This window comes from Pseudorca crassidens, chromosome 12 (genome assembly GCF_039906515.1).
Source record: "Pseudorca crassidens isolate mPseCra1 chromosome 12, mPseCra1.hap1, whole genome shotgun sequence".
Taxonomy (NCBI): Eukaryota; Metazoa; Chordata; class Mammalia; order Artiodactyla; family Delphinidae; genus Pseudorca; species Pseudorca crassidens.
The window spans coordinates 79,996,206-80,021,691 of NC_090307.1; the positions used below are offsets into that span (position 1 = coordinate 79,996,206).

Sequence of the window (25,486 nt, forward strand, 5' to 3'; positions counted from 1 at the left end):
CTGGGCACTTAGGAAGAGGGAGGGAGGGCAGCTGTTATGGGCTGAACTGCGTCCCCCTAAAATTCCTGTGCAGAAGTCCTAAGCCCCAGGACCTCAGAATGTGACTGTATTTGGAGACAAGGCCTTTAAAGAGGTAATTAAGTTAAAATGAGGTCATTAGAGCTGGGCCCCAATCCAATATGACTGGTCTTCTTATAAGAAGAGGGAGAGACACCACGGGTACATGGCGATGTGCAAGCCAAGAAGAGAGGCCTCAGATAAAACCCACCCTGCTGACACCTTGATCTTGGACTTCTGGCCTTCAGAGCTGTGAGAAAATAACTTTTGATGTTTAGGCCCCCCAGTCTGTAGTGCTTTGTTATGGCAGCCCTAATACAGAGGGAGTGAGAGGGAAAAAATGCCCTAAAAGGGAAGCTAGAAGCAGATATTCACCAGACTATGGCCACTTTTTTTTTCTTTTCTTTTTCCTCGCCATCCCCCATTATTTTTTCTCTTTTAGGTTGCTTTATTTGCTTTTAGGCCTTACTGATTCTGAAACTGTGCACCTCAGATTGGGACTTGAACCCACGTGCCAGGACTCAAACCCGGCCAAAACCCACGGTTTTCCAACTGAGATCACACACCTGGTTTCAGGACTTAATGAAGCTCATGTTCTTGATGTCTCATCGCAGAAAGAATTCAGTGAGAAACAAAGTGATAGGTAAGAAGTGGATTTATTTAGAGAGAAACACACTCCCCAGGCAGAGTGTGGGCCATCTCAGAAGGTGAGAAAGGCCTATGGCCACTTTTACTGCCGAGCACGTGCCTGGCTATTTTTCTAGGACTGTTCATCCGTTTCCCTTCCTCCTCCTTCATGTCCTGTTGGAGATCTTTAAGGGAGGAGGAGTTGAAGGGGATTATTTTGAGAAATAGTTCATGAAATCCAGTTGATACATTTATTCAGAGAAAACTTTCCATACCAATTGCAAGGATGTGCAGCCTCTCTCTTATAAAGAAATGAGATAGATTTTTCTAGTCCATGAAGACTTCCTGTGGTACCCCAGTGCTTAAAACTGGGCTTAACCCACGGCAAGTGTTCGGTAAACGTTTGTCAAAAGGAAGAAAGAAAGAAAGCAAGGAAGAAAGGAAGGGAGGAAGAAAGAAAGGGAGGGAAGAAAAGAAGGAAAGAATGAGTGAATGGTAAGCATCCTGATTTGTCTTTCCCACTTTCAGACATGCATGGTGACGTACATAGAATTGTTATTATCAATAACATTAAAAAAAATTTTGCCGCAAATCATTCCTTTACCTCTACAGAAATCAAAACTCAAGTGTTTCTAGCAGGAAGTGTATGTGTATTGGGGGGGTGGGTAGTATTTCTTTTCTTTAATTAAATCAATAATAACCTATCCTGGTGTTGGAGACCAACTGAGCCTTACCTTACGGTGTTTTAATTCATGTGGCTTCGTGAAGTGATAAATGAATGAACAGCTGTTGCCTCCTCCAAACAGCTGTGTTTCCTGAAGCCATGTATTAATGCCAGGGCCAGATTTGATGCCAGGTGTTAGCCTGGTGAACAACAGAGTTCTTGAATCTAAATCAGAGTTATAGCACAGTGGTTTGACACTCTGTGCCAGAGAAACCTGGGTTTGAACTCTAGCCCCATCATGCAATGTTGGGCCCTGCCTTGGGCATAATTTTCATCTCTCTGAGCCCCCACTTTCCCATCTGTAAAATGGGAATAATAATCAAAACACCTACCTCACTGGGTTGTTGTGAGGATTAAAAGAAAGAATGTTATCAAGCGTTCAGCGTAGTGCTTGGCACTCAATAAATATGTGTTATGGCCCTTGCTGATGTATCAGGATTATTAAGCATCCACTTAAGAAACAGAACAGGGACCATGACCCAAACCCACTGGGAAAACAAGAGGATTAATATTTCAGTGAGTCCAATATTCAATTACATCACAGTTATTCCTAGGAAAGTCCCTTGCATTCAATAGAGCCAGAGCAGCACGGTGCTCATCTCTCACATTTATCCTATTTAACCCTCTGATACCTGGAAAGATGGGGTAATTCCTCTAGGGCTCTCCTAATTATTCATTTGCTACTTCTCCCTTAAGGATATTTTTGTTGTAAGTAAAGAGAAAACAGCAGACGAATGTCCACAGCAGGAGAGAAAAGATTAACCAGCCCATGATTATAGTCTCATCAATACTTTAAGTGTAAAGGGTAAAGCTCACTTAAATAAAACCTAATTCCTTGATTACTGGAGTCACAGGAGATAGGGCTGATTAAACTCGTACTCCCATGGGGCTTCCCTAGTGGTGCAGTAGTTAAGAATCTGCCTGCCAATGCAGGGGACATGGGCTCGAGCCCTGGTCCAGGAAGATCCCACATGCGGCAGAGCAACTAAGTCCGTGTGCCACGACTGCTGAGCCTGCGCTCTAGAGCCCATGAGCCACAACTATTGAGCCCGCGGGCCACAGCTACTGAAGCCCACATGCCTAGAACCTGTGCTCCGCAACAAAGAGAAGCCACCGCAATGAGAAGCCCGTGCACCGCAACAAAGAGTAGCCCCCGCTCGCCTCAACTAGAGAAAGCCCACACGCAGCAACGAAGACCCAACGCAGGCAAAAAACAAATAAAATATAAATTTAAACTTGTACTCCTGCTGTGAAAATTCAGACATATCGTCCTTTGCTCAGGCAATAATCACTTTATTGTAGGCAACTGAGCTTACTTTAAACAAGTGAATCACTAGACTTGAAATTATACTGATGAGAGGATAAATACTAGAGAACAATTTGGCAGACCTGGAAAAATTGGAAATTCACATGCCCTATGACCTGCTGATTACATTTCTAGCTATTTACTCTAGATCAGTGGTTCTCAACTAAGGACAGTTTTGCTCCCCAGGAGATATTTGGCAAAGTCTGGAGATGTTTTCTGGTTGTCAAAACTGAAGGGTGCTACTAGCATCTAATGGGTAGAAGCTTGGGATTCTACTTAACAGCCTACAATGCACAGACAGCAAAGAATTATTTAGCCCGAAACGTCAATAGTGCCAAGTGTGGGAAACCCTGTCCTAGATATAGCAGGTGGTATACATTTGGTAGAGGCTTAAATCATAAGAGTTTTTACTATTTACTTGACAATGAGTCCAGAGCAGAAATTGGCAAACTATGGTATGTGAGCCAATCGGTCTGCTGCCTGTTTTTGTAATAATTTTATTGGAATACAGTCATGCTCATTCATTTACATATTATTTCTGGCTGCATTTCTGCTGCAACAGCAGAGCTGAATAGTTGCAACAGAAATCATATGGCCTGCAAATGGTAAAATATTATTATCTTGCCCTTTATAGAAAATGTATGTCAACCCCTGGTGTGGAGGAAGACAAGCTCAGGGTTAGGTTTGTGGTACAATTATTTCATTAAGAATCAGGCTATGTCTTTGCTTCTGCTCCACAGTCCTCAGTATTTTGGTTTTGGTCCTCAGGCTTATTGCCTCATGGCTGCAAGATGGCTGCCACATCTCCAGATATCACATGTGTACTGGGTTGAATAGTGTCCTCCAAAGTTTGTCTCCATCTGGAAGCTGTGAATGTGACCTTATTTGAAGATAGAGTCTTTGCACATGTAAACAAGTTAAGACAAGGTCATACAGGATTAGGGTGTGTCCAAATCCAATGACTGATGTCCTCGTAAGAGGAGGAAAATTTGGACACAGACATAAACAGAGGGAAAATGACTAAGGTACAGAGCTGTCTGTCATGCGGACCACATCATAGTTCAACTTCTCCCTGTGCCCAGTCCTGCTTCTTTCTCCTCCCTTCCCTAGGTGGCAATCCCAAGGGTGTCCTTAACAACCCCCTGTATGCTAATCTCCATCTCAGATTGGCTTCCTGGGAAACCCTACAATAACCATGTTAAATCTTCCACCTTTGTTGAAATGAAAGCCCTGACACATAGTAAAGACAGCTATACTATGGATGGATGGCTGAATGGGTAAACAAAATGTGCTCTATCCATACAAAGAACTATTATTCAGCCTTGAAGAGGAAGGAAATTCTGATACATGCTGCAAAGTGAATGAGTCTTGAAAACATGCTAAGTGAAATAAGCCAGACACAAAAGGACAAGTACTGTATGATTCCACTTATATGAGGTTTCTAGAGTAGTCAGACCCACAGAGGCAGACAGTAGAATGGTGGTTGCCAGGGGCTGGGGGGAGGGGAGATGGGTATTTAGTGTTTCATGGATACAGAGTTTCATTTGGGGATGATGAAAAAGTTCTGAAGATGCATGGTGGTCATGGTTACAACAGTGTGAATGTACTTAATGCCACTAAATTGTACACTTAAAAATGGTTAAGATGGGGGAATTCCCTGGCGGTCCAGTGGTTAGGACTCGGCACTCTCACTGCTGGGGTCTGAGGTCCCCAGTCAGGAAATTAAGATCCTGCAAGCCATGTGGCTCAGCCAAAAAAAAATGGTTAAGATGGTAAATTTTATGTCTCATATATATATATATATTTTTTTTGCCTGTTTTGGGTCTTCGTTGCTGCGCGCAGGCTTTATCTACTTGCGGCGAGCGGGGGCTACTCTTCGTTGCGGTGCGTGGGCTTCTCATTGCGGTGGCTTCTCTTGTTGTGGAGCATGGGCTCTAGGCGCACGGACTTCAGTAGTTGCAGCATGCAGGCTCAGTAGTTGTGGCGCCCAGGCTTAGATGTTCCTCGGCCTGTGGGATCTTCCCGGACCAGGGATCGAACCTGTGTCCCCTACAATGGCAGGCGGATTCTTAACCGCTGCGCCACCAGGGAAGTCCCAATGTTATATATATTTTAGCACAGTAAAAAAAAAAATCAAATCAACAGCAACAAAACACCCTCATACAATCATGATTCCAAATCTAAAAACCTTTTATCGTTCTTAATCTTTTCCTTTGCTTATCCCCACGGCTTTTAGATCCATAGAATCTCAGATTTGGAAAGTTCCCAGAAATCATCTCGAAGTGTGTGTCCCTGGACCAGCAGCAATAGGATCGTCTGAAAATTTACTGGCAGTGCAAATTCTCCAGGTTTAACTAGACCAGTCAGTCAGGCACTGTGGCGTAGGGTCCCACCCCCTGTGTTTCTGATGCTCGTTAAAGTGTGAAAACTGATGGCCTAGGTTATTTTTTATATTTTGCTGATGAGGAAAGTGGGAATGATAGAGGTCAGGTGACTTGCCCAAGATCACAGAGCTAGCTCCTGGATGTGTTAGAACAGCAGCCAACGTCTTTGGGCTTCTTCTTTCGTCAACACTCTGCCTACCAGTTGTCCCCAGATTCCATACTAGATGGAGTCAGGGATTGTAGTACATGTGTTAAGTTAATTCTCTTTCCTTTATGCCACCTGATGTTCCAGGAATGCTTATCCCCAACTGCAGTAGAAGAAAGTGAGCCCAACAGAGAAAAAGAGGGAGAGAGAAGGAGGAAGAAAGAGAGAGAGAAGGAGGAAGGTGGGGGAGGAAGGCGGGGGAGTAAGAGAGATCAGAAGCCTGAGTTTACTTTACCCTTGAACTTCCCAGAGCAAAAATAGATTCTCTTTTTAGCTAAAGTCATTTTAAGTTGGGTTTCTGTTTCTGTCAACCTAAGAATCTTCCAGTATGATGAAAAGGAGTGATAAGAGGGGATATCTTTGCCTTGTTCCTAATCTTAGTTGGAAAGCTTCTAGTTTCTCACCATTAAGTATGATGTTAGCTATAGGTTCTTTTGGTAGATATTCTTTATCAACTTGAGGAAGTTCCCCTCTTTTCTTATTTTACTGAGAGGTTTTATCATGAATGGGTGCTGGATTTTGTCGAATGCCTTTTCTGCATCTATTGACATAATCATTAGATTTTTTTTTCTTAGCCTGCTGATGTGATGAATTGCCTTAATTGACTTTTGAGTATTGAACCAGCCTTGCATAGCTGGGCTAAATCCTACTTGGTCATTCTTTTGGGTTCCTGGATCCAGTTCTAACATTGGTGGGGAGGGTTCCCCCCACCAACAAGCAATTATCCAGACACCAGCAGGGTGTCCTGCGATTCAAGTCAACTCTCATGCTCTCTACCTGGAGAAAGCATCAGAGTCTACAGGTTAAGGGTTCAGTCCTACAAGGCTGCCCCCCACCTTAGTTCAGATGCCAGTCGAAAGCCTGTACTTCTGACCCACTGGGCTTTAAATCAGAGGTTCCCACGACCTCCTCCTCAGGTTTGATTAATTTGCTAGAGTGGCTCACAGAACTCAGAAACATGTTACTGGTTTATTACGAAAGGATATAACTCAGGACCAGCCAGATGGAAGAGATGCATAGGGCAAGGTACGAGGGGAGAGAGTGTGCCCTCTCCAGGCTCATCACTCTCCCCACATCTCCACATGTTCACCAATCCAGAAGCTCTCCAAACCCCATCCTTTTGGATTTTTATGGAGGCTTAATTGCATAGTCATGATTGGTGAAATCATTGGCCATTGGTGATCGAATCAAATATCCAGACCGTCTCCCTAACCTAGAGGTCAGGGGGGTAGGACTGAAAGTTCCAACCCTCTAATCACATGGTTGGTTCTATGGGCAACCAGCCCATCCTCAGGTGCCTTCCAAAAGTCACCTCATTAGCATAACAAAAGGTAACTTGTCCATTCTCTAAACTTAGGAAATTCCAAAGGTTTCAGGAGCTGTGAGCCACGAACCAAAGAGGAAAACCAAGTACGTGTGAGAAATATATTTGGTCATCCGAATGACCAGTTATATTGATATGTCCTTCTTAAAAGTCACAATATCACAGTCATGGTATGTAATTCTTTTTATTCATTGGCGGATTTGATTTGCTAATGTTTTGCTAAGACTATTTGCATCTATGTTCATCTATCTTCATGAGAGATATTAGTCTGTAGTTTTCTGATCATGTCTTTGTTAGGGTACTAGGGTAATGCAGGCCTCATAGAATGAGTTAGGAAGTATTCCCTCTGCTTCTATCCTCTGAAATAGATTGTGGAGAATTTGTATAATTTATTCCTTAAATGCTTGATAGAAGTCACTAGTGAACCCATCTGGGCCTGGTGCTTTCTGTTTTAGAAGGTTATTAACTACTGATTCAATTTCTTCAGTAGATGTAAGCCTATTCAGATCATCTATTTCTTCTTGTGTGGGTTCTCATCCAAGTTATCAAATTTGTGGGCATAGAGTTGTTTATAATATTCTTTTATTATCCTTTTAATGTCCATGGGATCTGTAGTGCTATCCCCTCTTTCATTTCTGATATTAGTAATTTACATCCTTTCTCTTTTTTTCCCTTCTCCCATGTGGAGGCTGGAGCTGCTGGATTTGGACATTTCCCTTCCTCCAAGTCAGTTAGGTTCTGAAAATACCCTAGCAGGTTACCCTCTGGTTAACTAGTTTCTCCTAAGGGCAGGCCTGGTTAAGAAGAACAGAATACTCTGGTGTATTTCAAAATGGTTCATTTCCTGCCTCCCTGCTGGAACTATGAGGGGACTTTTCTCTGATATTTACTGTGACACCTTGGTGCAGCTTCTGTAGGAAAACCTCAGAAAAGTGTGGAGCCCCACCGTGACTGGATCCCCTGGAGCTTTTAACTCTCAGACTTGTGCACACTGAACCTCAGGCAATTCATCAACTACAGCTCCGATTTCCCTTCCCCAGCACCGTTCTGCTTGTGAGCCTCTGCTTCAGTAAGCTGGACTCCCTGTATTCACCTGTTTCACCAATCTTGGGGGCAGTGGTTTGCTCTATCTTCACCTGTCTTATGGATCCGAGAAGAGTTGATGATTTTTCAGTCTGTTCAGCTTTTCACTTGTTGATAGGACAGAGTGGAGACTTCAAAGCTTTTTACATGCAGAATCAGAAGTCAACCTGAGAATCTTAACTAATACAGAATCTAACCCAGCCTGGAGAAGGAAAAAGGAAAGGAAGGTTTCTTGGAGGAGGTGACCTCTAAAATGAAACCTGGTAGGAGTTAGGCAGATGCAGGTGAGAGGGGATAGGAGCACGATGGGGCGGAAAGCTCTAAGAGATTGAGATGATTAGAGCTTAGAGACTGAGGGACAGTGTTGAGAAATCAGACTACAGAGGTGAGCTAGAGACAGACTTCAGAAAGTCTTACGTGGCATTGACCTTGGAGAAATATTGTGAAAATGGACATTAAGATTCACAGCACTGACATGTCACCAAGGAACTCAGGCACATTTTAGACATTCTCGACTTCATTCTCACGACAGCTCCTGTGATGTCCATCTGCAAAGTGCTTTGAGGAAATTCTGAGTGGCTTAGGGCATTTTTCTGCTATTAAGTGCCCATATAAATTGCAACTTATTGGCTCAATTGTTTGATTTCCTATTTTTCTTTCCATTTGTGTGTCACATGTAATTAGAGTTCCAAAGTGCTCAGTGCACCAAAGTGCTCAGAGTGATTTTTCTATAAAACAGAGAGGAGAGGAGATGCATGTCTTCAGCAGATTGCAAAGTGGAATAGACCAAGCAACCCTTTCTATCTCCTATATGAGCACTCATGTTGAGATTTATGACTTTCAATGACATCCCTCACTTCTTTCTTAAAGGAGTGAATTCATCTTTCTCTTACGTTGTGTGTGTGTGTGTGTGTGTGTGTAGTTGTGTAGTTGTGTAGTTTTTATTCATTGCCAGGAGCCAGAGTGGAGGTAGGGAGACCAGTGAGGAGATACTCCAGGTGTGATGATGATGCCTTGGACTTCGGGCTGTCAGATTTAACAAATAAACACAAAGGGCACCTAGTTAAATTGGAATTTCAGATAAGCAAATAATTTTTTTTTAAATATAAGTATGTCCCACAGATTGCATAGGACATATTTATACTAAAAATTTATTCTTTGCTTATCTGAAATTCAAATTTTGCTTAGGCATGCTTACACTAAAAAAAAAATAAATCATTGTCTATCTGAAATTCCAATTTAACTGGGCATCAGTATTTTATCTGGCAACCCTACTTGGACCAGGATGGTGGCAGGGGAGGTGGAGAGAAGCAGACAGATTCAAGATATATTGTGAAGGTAGAACTGTCAGGACTTGCTGATGTGAGAGGAAGGGGAGAGGGACAACCAGCTTCTTGGCTGCAACGTCAGGGCAGCGGCGTCATTTGCTGAGATAGGAAACACTTGGTCGGGGTTGCAGAGAAACAAGTTGGGAGGGAGGATTTGGAATTGAAGAAACGATGTCAGCGTTCCTGTCTTAACGGAGTCAGGGTCAAAGTCATGCTAACAAGAATCTGTTCCTGTGAACCCAGACGGGGACGGCTCCAGGAAAAACCCAAGCTTGCCTTGTTGTGTTGCTTCTTAAGTAGGCAGGCAAGGAAATCAGCTCCTGGAGTCTCAGAGTCTAAGCAGGAGTGAGAGCCCCCAAACCATGGCCACCTCCATTAACAGAGCGTCTCTGATGAGCCTCAGGTGGAGCTGAATTTTCAAGACAAATAACAGGGACCCAGAGATAGAACCCTGGGGAGAGTAACACCTACGGAGGGGGTGGTTTTGGAACCAGGCTGGGGAGATGAAAGGGGTGAGGGCTTCAATAAAAACAAGAGGAGACTGAGGAGAGAGAAACAGATATGGGGACTGGTGTCCATATGGGACAACCTCCTTTTAAGTGATTAAGTCTGTAACTGGCAGCTGACACTGAATTCCGTCTGTGCAACATTTTTAAAAATGGAATTATTGATGGGAGAATTCTCAAGAACAAGCAAATTATTTCTTGCTATAGATAGTTTTTCTTTAAGACCAGAGTTGTTCCCCAAGGAATTTTATATTTTGCTATTTATGAAGGCATAAAACAGCAACAAAGGGCAATAATGCCTATAGCAACGAATACACCAGGGTCATGTTGATATGCGAAATGGCTGCTTGTAAAATTCTGATGTTTTTGGTAATGTTTCTAAACACTATACTTTGAAGTCACAATGATTTCTTTCTATTAGTTTCATGTTAGTCTCCTGGTGTCCTTCATTCATTAGTGGCCCCAAATGAGGTGTCGTTTCTCAATCCTGCTCACAAGAGCTAAAGAGGTATCTTAATGGTAAGTGGGAGGGAGCTTTGTCCTAATTGATGGATGGCTCAAGAATGAACTACCTTTGGGGTTTGGAGGCTACTGAATGCAATTTACACTTTTAATAGAAATCTTTATTCTTTAAAAATCAAAATTTGTTGCTAGTCATTAAAAATCAAGATACTGGGATTTAGAAGATTCCGATTAAGATCCAACGGCGGCTGGAGCCGAGTTTCGGTTTCCCCTCTAGATGGGCGTCCACACTCCATTTGCCGCTGTCCACACCTGCTCTACTTGCCTCATTTTGATTTCGTGGAGTCACCTGAAGGCATTTGGCTCTGTGGTCGCTGAAGGCCTTCTGTGGTAGGCCCAACAATGGCCCCCAAAGATAGCCAGGTCCTAATCTCTGGCACCTTGGAATGCCACCTTAGATGGCAAAAAGGGTTTTGCTGATGTGACTAAATTAAGGGTCTTGAGGGACTTCCCTGGGGGGCCAGTGGTTAAGACTCTTCGCTTCCACTGCAGGAGCACAGGTTCCATCCCTGGTTGGGGAACTAAGATCCTGCATGCTGCGCAGTGGCCAAAAAAAAAAGAGTAAATTAAGGATCTTGAGATGGGGAGAGGAGGAGGCTGGATTCCCCAGGTGGGCCTTATGTAATCACAGGAATCCTTATAAGACGGAGGCAGAGGGAGATCTGAACACAGAGACGGAAGGCAGTGTGACGGCGGAAGGAAGACGCTACCCTGCCGGCTTTGAAGATGGAGCCACGAGCCAAGGAACGCAAGGAGTGCACGTTCTAGAAGCTGGAAAAGGTAAGAAAACAGATTCTCCTCTCAAGGCGCTGAGGAAGCAGGGCCCTGCCAGCACCTTGATTTCAGCCCCACGCAATGGATCTTGGACGTCTCGCTTCTAGAACTGTAAAAGAATAATTGCGTGTTGTTTTTAAGTCACTTAGTTTGTTTGTGTGTTAGGAATTTTTTACAGCGGCCATGGAAACTGATAAACCCTCTTACCTTGTACATGAGAGCATCTTTGCTCCTGTCTCCCGCTGTAACTACTTTTTTGAGACCTCCCTGACTCTGCAGTGAAGAAGTTCTTGAACCCTTGTAGTCCAGCATATGAGTGGTCTGAGGAGGAGGTGTGAGGCAGGAGGTACTTGGGGAAGGGTGATGGCCATTTTTCAGCCATCTTTCTGGGGCTCTGGCAGAGCTGGGGTTTGGAGGGGAGCGTACAACATCTCGACCATGGGCAGAGGAGGTGTGCAGGCATGGGAAGCACTAAGACTGACTTCCCAAAGCCTCCTTCCTATGACAGCCTTGCAGATGTTTTAGCCTGGTCCAGTATCCCTTCCCCCTTCTGCTGTTTTGGGGAACTCTGCTGCCTCACTTCATACGGTCCTGGAAATCCACCCCACTGTAGACCCCGCTCCTTAGTCAGGGCCTGGAATGTGACCCAAACTAGGCCATTCCAGTGATCCTCTGGGATGGTGGTTCTCAAACTGGATTGTGCATCAGAGTCACCTGGAGGGACTGTTAAAGCACGGGTTGCTAGGGTTGCATCAGAGTATCTTATTCAGTAGTCTGGCCTGAGGGATTGCATTCCTAAGGAGTCCCCAGGTGATGCTGGTCCAAGGGCCACACTCTGAGAGCTCCTGCTCTGGGATTTTGAATCCCAGAATGTGGAAGACAGGTGGTGAATGTAACCAAAATGGATGGTTCAGGATTTCCTATAATGACATCTCTGAATCTGAGCTGGTTCTGGGCATTCCAAGGGCCTAGGCATTCCTCTTTTCCTTTATTTCTCCGAGTTCGATTACTTTACGCTTCAGGTATCGAGATTTGATATCTGTTGCTTGCAACCAAAGATCTCTAATGGATTGGACTTGCAAGGAACACTCTTGATAGGGGAAACGGTGGGGCTCATGGAACACTAGACGTACAGAGGATAGGTTAGACATAATCTAACTGCCAGGACCGTATTAATGTGGATCATAACGGTTATTCACAGAACGCCTGCTCTGTGCCTCATGGATGCTAGCATATGGCACATCTTATGGCATCTTACCAGCCTTACTCTGAAGGGAAGATATCTTTACCTTTATTGTTTTTTTAATAAATTTATTTATTTTACTTATTTACTTTTGGCTGCGTTGGGTCTTCGTTGCTGCGTGTGGTCTTTCTCCAGTTGCGGTGAGCGGGGGCTACTCTTCGTTGCGGTGCGTGGGCTTCTCATTGCGGTGCCTTTTCTTGTTGCAGAGCGCGGGCTCTAGGCGCGCGGGCTTCAGTAGTTCTGGCACGTGGGCTCAGTAGTTGTGGGTCACGGGCTCTAGAGCGCAGGCTCAGTAGTTGTGGCGCATGGGCTTAGTGGCTCCGCAGCATGTGGGATCTCCCCGGACCGGGGCTCGAACCCGTGTCCCCTGCATTGGCAGGAGGATTCTTAACCACTGCGTCACCAGGGAAGCCCTTTACCTTTATTTTTCATTTGAGGATATGGAGGCCCAGGAATTTGCTATTTTATTGGCAAGATATAAACTCAACATGATATTCTTAGTGAATGGTAGGTAATACTGAGAAAAGGACAGTATTTCCCTTCCTCTTAGCATTTTTCTCCCCTCTTTCTTCATTTTCCCTGGGTGACTAATTGCCCCATTAGCCTGCCCCCTCTGCCCCTTAAAATTATTTTAAAGGGGCAAGAGGAAACTGACTTTTTGACCATCAAAATTAGGCATTTAAAACTTTTTCTAGTTTGCTTTTCAAGTATTAGATGCTCCATAAGTCCTAGAGATATAAAAAGAGGCTTATTTGCCTTCTGACCCACAAGCAGATAAATAAAAACAAGTTTGATCTTTGGAATTCATATGGAAAGCATCTAGAATGAAGTGGGATGTTAGCTGAGTGTTTTGGGGGAAAATAGCTCATTTTATCTTTATAACTAAAAATACTTATTGGGCACTTCTAATGCCCTACACTGCATCCTCTTGATTTGCCATTTACTTTAGCCCTGGCTGTAGCAACTGACTTGTGCCTGACAGTCCCTCCTGTTAGCTGTGTAGAGTATCTCTTGCTTTTTGCCCCAGCGTCTCTTCACTGCCTTGGTGTGGGACATCCATGGGAATCTGTTTACTTATATTCAATCTGGAAGTGAAAGATTATGTAAAACCCATGGTTTAACCTTTCTCTAACGGAGGATGAGCCAGTGGATAAATGTTGCCTTCCAGCTCTTACTTCTTGGGAGGACAATCTTCAAGGCTCCTTAGAAGGTCCCAGTGAGATTGAGTGTAAGTTGCCCAGAACAGGACCAACTCAAGAATGCTCTTTGGATTAGCTGTCCCTCCTTCCCTGTTTCAGTCTTCTCAGTCCCCCACGCTTCTTCTCTGGAATCACTGCTACAAATAACTAGCTGCCTGCAAGCCTAGGTCTCGGGCTCTGCTTTCTGGAGGAACTCAGGCTAGGACAACATTTATTGTAGCAAATTATAATATACAGATAAAGAAAAAGAACACTAAAACACCCATAATTCTGTTCTCTCTAGAGACCTCTTTTGGTAAGATTTGGGTGTATATTCTTCTTAATGCATACATTCTCTTTAAGAGACACCACTGGGATCATGCCATACCTACAGTTATGTACCCTGACTTTGCTATATTGTGAATAACTTTCACATAGTTAAGTTTTCTTCTCCAATGTAGTTTAATAGTTGCACAGTTTTTCATTTACTCATTCATTATTTGCAGTACTATGTGCCAGACACTGTTTTGAGCACTGAAGACATAGCAAAGAACAAATAGGTCAGGTCTCTGCTCTCATGAAGCGACAAGCCAGTTAGGATCTTTCTTACATTCTAATGGAGCATAACTTAATTAACCAACGCCCTATTGTCAACTACTTAGATTGCTTCTGATATTTAGCACTATAAACAACGCTTCCGTGAACCTCCTTGAAGGTATTCTTTGAACTCCTCAATTTTCTTCTCTTGGATAAATTCCTAGAAGTGGAATTGCTGGAAGAAAGAGGATGTGAGTAAATGAAGGTGCTGGGATTCCCACCTAGATCCAACTCTGGCACCCAGGCTGTCAACAACCATGCTGGTGATATCACTGAATTTGAAAATAGACACACACACACACACACACACACACACACACACGCACGGTAACCAGAGGTGCCGCCAAGTGCTCCCTAGCTGGTTTAGATGTGTGGGCTCTATGATTCTGATAATTAATAGGTCAGGTATGTAGTAGGAAAGAGGATTAGAATCCTGGGTCTGCAAATTGCCAGCTGCGTGATTTGTGGCTATTTATCTGTAAAGTGGAGACAGTAGTTCTCACTTTAAGGGTTGTTATTAAGTAAATATTTATTGAGCTCCTATTAATCACTGGCCTCCAAGCTAAGAACTGACAGTCCAGTAGGGAAGGGAGATGTTAGTAAGACATCACACAGATATAAAATTACAAATTGTGTTCTGTGCTATAAGTATGGGATGCTGTTAAGAATGAATATCAGGGAGACCTGATTTGCGGGGGCGGGGTTTGGGAGGAGAACTGAGATATGAAAGATGTGTAAGAGTTAACCAGGTCAAGGTGGGGATAAAAGTCCCTGAGGAGCGAACAACAGATACAAAGCCCTTAGAAGTTGGTATGCTATTGTATGCCTCTTTCTTTCCAATCTCATAGCCCTCTCACTTGCAGTTCCTTCTGGAAAGATCTCTTCTGAGATCTGATCTTCCCATGGCTGGTTTCTCTCCTCATTTAGCTTTTAGTTCACATGACATATCAGACAGTCCATTCTCTGACCATCCTTCTAAAAGTAATTCTCCCATCCCCGTCCCTCGCCTTGTTTTATTACCTTACCTTGTTTTAGCTTCTTCATAACGCCTCCCACGGATTCAAACGTTCATATTCTTTTGTTGAACGCCTCCTCCTTCCCACCCCCTCACTTGAATGCAAACCCCAAGAGGGAAGAGATTATTTTTGTTGCTGCAGATTCAAATACTGAATTCTCAGCATCTGACATAGTAGTTGCTCAATGCATGTTTGAATGAAAAAACAGGGCTTGGCGCACAGTCTGCGCTTGGCAAAAGCCACAAGCGTAAAGTTGAGAAGCTGGGGGCGGGGGCAGGGCACAGACCTCGGCCTGGGTTGCCGCAAGCCACAGCGCCAGGGACAGCCGGAAGGGAGCACTGGGGGCGGGGCGGGGCCGGGCAGGCCACCCGGAACCCGAGCGCGGCAGCGGCGGCGGTTTCCGGTGGCGGCGGACATTTCCCGCGGAGGGACCGTCCCGTGGCACCTGGTGGGCCGACGGGGACGCGGCTGGCCGGGAGCGGCGGCGATGGCCGACCACAGTCTGGACGAGTTCCGCCGGCACTGGCAGGAGGAGCTGGCGCAGGCCCAGGCGCTGAGGAAGCGGCGGCGGCCCGAGGCTGCCGAGCGACGGCCGTGGCGGCCTGAGGTGGTCCCTGGGCGCGGCGAGCAGCAGGCCTCGGGGTACCTGGCGCTGGCCCAGGGCCTTTTGGAGGGCGCGGGGCGGCCCCCGGCAGCGCGGGCGACCCGGGCCGAGAGGCAGGAGGCGGCGAGCCGTTCCCGCTCCCCTCCGGCCCGCGAGGCTGCCGGCGGCGGGGAGCAGCTGGTGGATCAGCTCATCCGGGACCTGGTGAGTGGCCGTCGCCTCCCGCCGAGGCACGGGCTGGCCGTCGCCCCGGTACAAATGGCCTAATGAGTTGGAAAGTAACTGTGTGCCACCAGTGTGGGGGTGGGGAAATGAGTAGAGGTACACACCGCTGTGTTTGTGCGTGCATTGAGTATCTCTGGACGGTGTGGTTCCCAGCTGGGGGCGATTTTGTCCCCCGTTTTGGCAGTGTCTGCAGACATTTTTAGATGCCACAATTGGGGCGGGGGTGTGTTCGCTGCAGGCGTCTAGTGGGTAGAGGCCAGGAATGCTCATGAACATTCTACAGTGCACGGGACAGCACCCACAAAAAATTATCTGGTCTAAAATGTCAGCAAGTATGAGACCGAGAAATCCTGATCTAGAAGGGTTCCGAAACTTTTAACAAGGTTGCCTTTGTGGAGGAGAACTCACGACGTGGATAGGAAGGAATTTTAACTTTTCTCTATATAGTGTTTGTACAGTTCAAGTTTTTCTAACTGTTCATGTATTACTTCAGTTAAAGCAGGAAAAAAACTTTTGATAAGAACCTCCATGCTAATCATAGTGCACATTTTGTGGGGCATGAATCCCTTCCAGAATCTGGAGTAAGCTAGGAACCCTCTCTCTTTAAAAAAAAAAAAAAAAAAAAGCCCCTTTCACGAAGTTGTCACAATCAAGATCACCTGAAACACATTCATGTTTAAGAGTTGGAAAAAGGCAGCAGGTTTTAGTGACTTAAATTGGGCTCAAAGGCAGCGTCTATGGTTTCTCAATAGGGAGTAATTGCTAAGCTGTTTCCAGAAGAAATGGCTTATTCAACATAATATGTAGTTATATTCAAATAACATTAGTAGCTATAAGATTTCACAGAGTTTCTGGTTCTGTGCTCTGCCTATCTCTAAGGTTAGATGTCAACTTTGTGTGTGTGTGTGTTATAAGCGTTCTCATTTAATGTGTTAATTCTTATATATGAAAATTCATATTGGCGTCATGGTCATCACTGAAGAAGTCTGACATGTAAAAATTAAATTTGTCAATGCCTTGGGAAGGTGACTTAGCACCTGATAAGTCATTCAGGCTAGTCCAGATCTACATACAAGTTATCCCCATAAAAGTAAACTTGTAGGCTGAGGCAAGACCAGCTTTGGGGGTAAAGAGAAACAGGAATGTGGATTATTAGGACAAAGGCACATTTGGGGCCTCGCAAATCCTCCGCACTGAATGTGGCATTGTATTCAGGAGTCACAACAATCCTGGGAGGTAGGTATTGTCAGTCTCATTTTACAAACGAGGAAATACAGGTTTTCTGTAATTTGCCCAGGGTTACCCAGCTGCAAGTTCTTGGGATTGAATTTGGATTCAGATCTGTTGGACTTTAAATTTCACCAGGTAGGAGTTCCCTAAACTTGACTTGCTGTAACAGTCACATTAAGCCTTATTAAAATATAGGTTCTGGCCCTTCCCAGCCCTGCTGCATCAGTTTCCAGAGGAGGGGCCCAGAAACCTGGTGATTGGGATGATCAGGTGAGTTTGAGACATTGTTCTCAGCTGTACAGCTTATTTTGGTTTGAAGTCTGGATTCCCTAGTCTTTCTAGTCCTAACATTCCTGAGGCACAGGCATTGATACCAAAAATAGTGGAGCCCTAACTGAAGTATCCTAAAAATGGAAGCGGCCTGCCTGCTGGAGGATCCAAGGGACTTCAGAATCTGTTTCATTTATAGTTAGAAAAAGCCTGCCCTGGAGTATATGCCCTTGATCCCTTCTGCTCCCTTTGGAATCACCACATTAGGCTCTGCTAGGCTCTAGGCTACCGTGAGGAGCATCCACACTTTGGGGCACCGCTAGTGGTTTTGTTTTTTTGTTTTTTGTACTTAGCAATCATCAGTAACACTGCTATAAATAAAAAATAAAGTAATCATAATTCATTGCGTGCTTACTTGTTTGTCTCCTGGGTATTGTCTTGTCAGGGTTTAGAGACGTTGTCTTCTTCAGTTCTCCCAATGGCCCTCACCAGTGGACAGCATTAGCCCCATATGACAGATGAGGTTTAGGAAAGTAATTGTTTTAAGGGACCCACCCAGTATCTTCAGTCTGAGAAATGATGGCAGCCTTTATAGAAAAGGTATTTCAGGGGTTGTAAGTCCCAAAGCCCACAGAGGGCAGGGAGGAAATGCAAATGAGTGAAGTAGGCTACATGTTACTCATTTGATCCTTTTTTCCCTAGTTCATCAGGTGTTGTGTCTTCAGATTCCAGCCATACTTTTGTAATAATTTGTTTCATAACGGCTACCGTTCTTTTTGTCACATTAAGTAGTAAACATTAACGGTGTAGAGATTGTCTTCACAATACCCCTAAAGAAAAATACTCAACCATTTTTTCTTGAAGCACAGCCCTCCTCTTGGTCTTGTTTCCCCACTTTTTAAAAACTAAAACAAAAAGGCAACCTCTCTATTGAAGTGTACCAACCGTAAATGTACATCTTGATGTATTTCCAAGAGTGTACACATCAATGTAAACAGCACCCAGGTTACAGAACAGCATTACCAGCTTTTCAGAACCCGTATGTGTGCCATTCCGCCCAAGGGTAACCACTCACCTGACTTATAACGTCTTATTTTAATTTTATCTGATTTTGAACTATATAAGTAGAATCGTACAACACATACTTTTGGGTTCTTGTGCACAGCATTATGTATGAGATTTATCCCTATGAATATGCCACATCTTACTAATTCTGTTGATGGGCATTATTATTTATTTATTTATTTTTGCTGTACGAGGGCCTCTCACTGTTGTGGCCTCTCCCGTTGTGGAGCACAGGCTCCGGACGCACAAGCTCAGCGGCCATGGCTCACAGGCCCAGCCGCTCCACGGCATGTGGGATCTTCCCGGACTGGGGCACGAACCCGCGTCCCCTGCATCCGCAGGCAGACTCTCAACCACTGCGCCACCAGGGAAGCCCTGATGGGCATTACTGATAACTAGTTTGTTAATAGCCAGTTTGGGGCTGTCAGGAATAGTGCTGCTGTGAACATTTTGTACATCTTTTGGAACATATGTACACACTCTTCTTGGGTATTTGCTTAGGAGTGGAATTGCTGGGTTACAAGATATGTGTATGTTCAGCCTTAGTAGATAATGACCATTTTCCAAAGTGGTTGTACTTTTTTTTTTCACTTTTCATAGTAACTGGAGTATGTGGAATATAGTATTTCACTTTCTTCTTTGCCATAAATATACCACCACCCAACTGAGACGACATATGGCAACTGAACGTGACCCTAGCATGGATGAGATGATAGTGACGAATTGGAAAATGTTAAGCTGTGGCTGGGCTAAAAGCGAGAGCCTCTGCCCAGGTCAGCTGCTTGTTGCCGTGTAGGAATGTGGTCCTGGTGTTGCAGAGTCTTTAGGGATTTTTCCCCCCAAATTGCGATTATGTATTTTTATGTGGGCTCTATCAGTTTTTGCTACCAAAAAACCCCCAAAACTTTGGTTTAAGACAACCAAGATTTATTTAGCTCACCATCTTGCAGAGTGACAGTTGAGCTGGGCGTGAGTGGGCTCGTGTACCTGTCTGAGGTTAACTCCTGTCAGCGAGGCAGCTCCGTGTGTGTGTGTGTGTGTGTGTCTGGATTATGTGTCTCATCTTCCAGCACGTTAGCCCTGGGTGGACCTTACCAGAGTTATGAGAGCAGCAAAAAGGCAAGTCCCAATGTCCAAGTGCTTTTGAAGTCTCTGCCTAGGTCATGTTTGTTATTGTCTCATTGACCAATGCAATTCATATGGCCTCACCCAGAGTCAGATACCCAAATGCTTGAACACAGAGAAGCGTGAACAAATTAGGGGACTAGTTAATATAACTATCTACCACAAAAACTCTTCCCACTTTTAGTTTTTGTTAACATATGTACACGATAGAAAACGACGCCTTTCCTTTGACTAGATTTGCCTTGGGCCATGAGTTTGTGATCTTTGCTTTTTGTCTTCCCAAGAATCCTTTGATCTGTGGGTGACTCCTGAAAAGGAAAATTTAGTTCATTTGGGACTCCCCAGAAACTCTGACAGGCTCATCCAGTTGACATGAAAGGGAAATAAAAAGCCGGTACCACCTCCTGACAGCCCCTCTCCCCTTTTTTCCCCACCTTTGGAGCACTCTGTTATACCAGCACATCCTGTTGTACTTTTGGTGCAGTCTCTTTCACTACAGTTTTCAGTATCATCACTAGAGCAAGAACAACTAGTACGTTAGCAGTCAGGCGTGAAATTGCCTCTTGATGGGCACATGAACAGCATCACCTTACAGTGTCACATGGCTGGGTACAGGCAAGACCTTTGATGGACAAGCCCAGCTGAAACGAAAACTTAGAAACGACTCCCATTGAGCCTCATCTTCTCTTGTGAAGCTTTTAGTAATAGTGCTTAGAAACCATCTGTTTCAGGTGGTGAGTTAGGGACACCTAAATTGTCTTCTTGGTATATGGTTGAGTTAGTGAAAGAAATGATACAGCCCTGCATAGAATTTTAGAGGCAGTAGGCACTTTGTCTTTTTTGTCTTTTTTCCCTTTCTCAGTAAGTTCGGACTTCTCACAGATAGTGGAGTATAACTGCAAGTATGCTGCTGCTCTCTTCACTGTGATGGTTATGAAATCCAGTTGCTCGGTCCCGTCTCTACTTAGATGATGTGTCAGGACTCTGGGCTGCAGGCAGTCAGCACCCAACTCAAACTGGCTTAAAAAAAACCAAACTGGAATCTGTTGATTCATGTAACTGAAAATTCCAGGTGTGGTCCTTGTTCTGGGTGGTTTTATGATGTAACTAGCAGTCTCTCCATCTCTCTTTTATTTGTCCTCCCCCCACCCCAGTTTTCCTGAGATATAATTGACATAGAGCACTAACAGGTACAGCACGGTAACTTGACATATGTATATGTTACAAGATGATTACCACAGTAAGTTTAGTTAACATCAGTTACCTCAGTAGTTACAAAATTGTTTTTCTCTGTAGAAATCTCTCCATCTCTCAGTCCTGCTTTCCTTTTGTTGGCTTTATTCACAGCCTTGGCTTTATTCATAGAATTGGCTTTATCCCAATTTGGGATAAAATGGCTGCCAGCAACTCCAGTCTTATATTCTGTCAGCTTATCAACCCGGGGGAAAGAGAGCATCTGTTTTATGCAGCAGAAGTTATGAACTTAAATTCCCATTGATCCAGACTGGGTCATGGAGCCATCCTCAAACCAGTCACTGACGCAAACTGGCCAGACTCATATCCACTGCCCACTCCTGAAGGTAAGAGTGCGGTCAGCCCCACCTAAGCCATGTTGACCGAGAGTGGGGTGGTTTCCTAAAAGAAAAGAGGGGATGGATGTTGGGCAGAAACGACAGATGACCACTTTAAGTGGGTAACTGTTTGAAGCGGCACTAACTGTAGCAATGTAGGTGTTTTCTGTTCATCCAACACATTTATGGATCAGCTGGGTGCCGGGGAATCAGTAGAAAGCAGAATGGACACAGTCCCTGACCTCAGAAGCCTAGTGTTGCTTCTTTTAAATGAAAGTGTAACATTAATGGAGCAGGATGGCTTTGGTTACAAGTCCAGGCTCAGAATCGGGTGGACCTGAGTTCAGGTGCGGTCTCTGCTGCTGACTTGTTGTCTGACCTTGGGCAGGTCACTTACCCTGCCTTACTTATCAGATGAGGACCAGGCTAGTATGATCTTGTGTAGAGGCTGGGACATTCTTAGTGCACCAAGCTGGCTTACAATAAGTAGACAGTAAATTAAAGCTGGTGCTATTATTATCATTAGTATTGCAGAAAAGTTCATTATACTATCTCACTTCCTCTTTGCTAAAGCTTATCCCTGGTGAGCCTCTTGCTTCAGGCCGCCCCCTGGAATCCCTGGAGGGCGGCGTCTCTTGTCTTCCTCTTGTAACCCCGCCTATGGTACTCAGTGCAGTGGGGGCCCCGTCGGCACGTGTGGAATTGAAATAGCATGGGCAGAGCTGCTGCTTCCAGCAACAGCCTCATAAGGAGGCTCTGTGATGGTTAGAACCCCTGCGAACATTCGGAGCGTTACGATTTGGGTTTTCAGGCCTGATGAAAGTTTTAATACTGTTGGCCAGTATTTATTGCTCACTTTGTCAATATTTAATTTGTCAGAGCCTACATCTATGTTGTCAGCAGGTCAATTTGATGACTTGACGTTCCTCTTTTTTTAAAGTTAGAAACAAGTAGGGGAACTGACTAACACAAAATGAGAAGGCAACCGAGTCAAATGTGAGCTCATGCACTGGCTTACCTGGAGTGACTTTCCTTCCTCTTTCTGTCCTTTGCCTTCCTTCCTTTTAAGGCTTAACTTGATTCTTGTTCCTATGTTAACTCTCCCCTGATCCCTCCAGCCCAAGGTTCTCTGCCTTCTCCTTTACTCCAACTAAAACGTTTTCTTGTCAGTGCCATGTATTTTTTTCCTGTTACGAGTGAGCACATGTCTACTTGGACATGTTTTGTAATGGTCTCTGTGTACACTGGAACAACTTGTAAGTTAGGACGTCTGTTTGTTGAAAGGTTCTGCTGCTTGAAGCAGCCTGGGCTCCATTCATTCACTCCTCAAGTACTCATTAGGTGGCTTCTTGGTACCAGGTACTCTTCTAGGCACTGAGGCTACAGCAGTGAACAAGTCAGAAAAAATTCATGCTCTTATAAAGCCCACATTCTGGGCAAGAGGGAGATGGACAATGAACAAATAATTGTTAGGTAATAGATGCCCTGGAGAAGAAGAAAGCAGGTGGAAGGGACAGAGTGTGTATGTGTTGGGGATAGTGCTAGCCAAGAGGCCTTCCTAGGAAGGTCATGCTTATGGAAGAGGTGAGGGAGCAAGTGTGCAGAGATTGGGGGGGGGGCATTCTAGGCAGAGAATGGCAAGTGCAAAGGTTCTGTGGTGGCCAGGGCCAGCTGGCCTCGTGGGCCCGTGTGACCTGTGTGGTCACATAGGGCCCCAGGCTTAGAAGCACCCTGTGCTCGGTTTAATGCTCTGTTGTTGCCATCTTGACATTCTTAATATTGAACAAGGGGCCCCGCATTTCCATTTTCCACTGGGCTCTACAAATTATATAGCCAATTTTGATGGTACGAATGTGTTTGGAGTATTTGGGACCCTTGACGTGAAACTCTTTCCACAAACAAACTATACCCACACAGGCCCCTCTGGGACCGGAAGCTTTTGATAAGGGAGCTCCCCCTCCCCCTCCTCTGCTGACTTCTTTCTGGAGAGAAAAACTGTATCCGACTAAAAGGGGGCTTTGAAAGCAGAGGTCGTGCGTCCTCTGCCTCCCTAGCTTTCTCCACTGCCCAGCCTCCTGGGGTTGCCCCAGCCCTCACTGCCCAATCGTTTAGATTGCTCTCTGTGTCCACCCCTTGCCAGAGTGCCCAGGGGAATCATACCAGTAGGTGGTGAATGATAATGGCTCTTGAAGTTGGGGAGCCCATTAAAAAAAATCAAATCCCATGGACGTTTAATGTGCATCTACTGTATGCAGTGCAATGTACCTGTTAGATGTTGTAGTGTTAAAGTTCAGCTATATCATCCACGTATGCTGTCAACAAAAATTTATTGAATACCTTTTGCTCTTTCTCATAGCGAGGCAAGGGATTAGGTTAAATGTTAAAAGATAAGTTGGCTTTTTGTGGACTGCTTGGGAGCTTAACCACTCTTTACAGTATTGTTGCTTCGGAGAAGTGATTTCCAGGTTCTAAATAGCTGGCTTCCTGATGAACTTGGGAATACCTTGAGGGGCTATCTCTACTGCCTTTTGTAGACTCCAGTTTTTATTCCATTTTATGTGACAGTGATTTAGCTCTATAAAAGATTTTAGCTCTTTGGGTGTTGATATCATTTCTTATACATTTGCTAACAGTACCTCCCTCCCCCCAGCACCTGGCATGGACCTGAATTCAGATAGTGTTTTGAACATAAAACACCTTATCTTACAAATGTATTGTTTTTCTTTGTGAAACATGGTTATTGTAAAAATATTGAGGAAATTCAGAAGAATAGACAAAAACAAAAATCTCTTGTAATGTTATTGCTCAGTGGCTACAGCTGTTAACATTTTGGTGGACTTTTGTCATTTTTTTTCTTTTGTATAAATAAGAACGTGTTTTGAGACACATTTGGGAATGTAAATGAATGGCTGTTTATCTTGACAGTGTTTCAGACCTTTTTTTCCCCTAATCAACTAATTTTATTTTTCTTAGAGAAAATGCGGGTGAAACTGGAACTCATCTGTTCCTTCTGATTGAGATTGTGTGCGTCTACTCCTTAGCAGTATGTAGAAAGTTGAGATAAATTCATGTAGAAAACAGTCTCCTTTCAGTGACAGATTTAGCAGAAATGCTATGTATCTATTGTTTGAACTCAGGTGCTTTTCTTAGTTTCTTAAAACACCATCTAGAGAGATCTTTCCTGTTGTTTGCCCTGGAGATTACACTGGGAACAAGCTTTAAGTCAATTTCTTCACTTTTTACTGATTTGGCTCTTAGTAATTATCCCTCCTTCTACTAAACAAGAGAAGACAGATTAAATTTCTAACAGTAAGGCACAAAACCAGTCCATTTACAGACTTAGTCTTACATTAGCACATAAGAGTACAAATCAGCCTCCCTGGGGATGGATCTATTTGCAATTTCTCTTAGCGTTTTTTGGAGTAAGTCCAGTAGACTTTGGGAAAATCTAGTATTCACTGACTTTGAATTAACAAAGTAACATGACCCCTTTGTGGTGGCTTTTTTTTTTTTCTTTTGGCTTGATTGGGAAAGGATTGATTCTTAAGTCTTTTGGTAAGTTAGGGTTGTGGTTCTCAACTTTTGGTTTGTATGAGGATTCCTGAGGAAGAGTTGCTTGAGCCCCATCCCTGGGAATTTGGGACATTAGGTCTGAGTGAGACCCTGGGCTTTTGGTTTAAAACACACACAACTCCACAGATGATTTTGATGTATAATATAGGACAAGAGTCACCAATATTGGAGAGAGAATCAATATCTCAACCATTAAAAAAAAAAATTAAAACCCAAGTTGTATGTTGTCCAAAGGGTGTCCTTCTTTAAATTTGAAGGAATGTTAATACTTTAAATTTACTGGTCTTCTGTATGGTCTTCTGTAGCATAAATTTGTCCATTCTAAATTATTCTCTAAACATTGTAGTCATACTGACTTTTTTATAGTACGACCACGTTTCCTATATTTCAAGTGTCTCTTTTCTTGGAATATCTTAGTTTCTGAACTGCCAACTTGTCCATTTCCATATTTAAGTTACTATAGATATAGTTGGTTAATGTGGCCCATAACTTTTAGGGTGGCTGTATGCTTCAAAATAGCCTAGATTGAAGTCTGATAGCACCTTTTATTATTTTTAATTTTTTTTCTATTTAGAGACTGCAGCTAAATTCTTTTTTTTAACATCTTTATTGGAGTATAATTGCTAAAAATAGGGGACGCTTCACGAATTTGCGTGTCATCCTTGTGCAGGGGCCATGCTAATCTTCTCTGTATCGTTCCAATTTTAGTATATGTGCTGCTGAAGCGAGCACTGATAGCACCTTTTAGATGGCAGGGTACTTCTCTGCACACTAGTAGCAAGTAGTAGTTTTTTGTTTTTTTTTTTTTTTTTACTTTGTGAACTCAGGGTAGTACCAAATGAGAGTGCTTAGGACCTTCTTGCTGCTACTATTAAGGTATATGTGGTTACTGGGCTGCAGCCTCTGTCCAGGATGCGGCTCCACATCCTTGTCAAATTATGCTGTACCT

General features: G+C 44.1%; 1 protein-coding gene and 1 non-coding gene across 2 annotated transcripts in view; one reads left to right on the forward strand and one right to left on the reverse strand.

Moving 5' to 3' along the window:
* The first annotated feature begins 15,271 nt into the window (after positions 1 to 15,271).
* FBXW8 (F-box and WD repeat domain containing 8) overlaps positions 15,272 to 25,486 on the forward strand; it is a 112,886-nt gene continuing 102,671 nt past the window's right edge. Inside the window, exon 1 of the mRNA XM_067700744.1 lies at positions 15,272 to 15,682. Within this exon, the coding sequence (XP_067556845.1) occupies positions 15,362 to 15,682 (321 nt within the window). The 5' untranslated portion in view covers positions 15,272 to 15,361. The remainder of the gene's footprint in view (positions 15,683 to 25,486) is intronic.
* On the reverse strand, positions 25,163 to 25,269 carry LOC137204234 (U6 spliceosomal RNA). Its single transcript, XR_010933472.1, has one exon. It is a non-coding gene; the product is annotated as a U6 spliceosomal RNA (small nuclear RNA).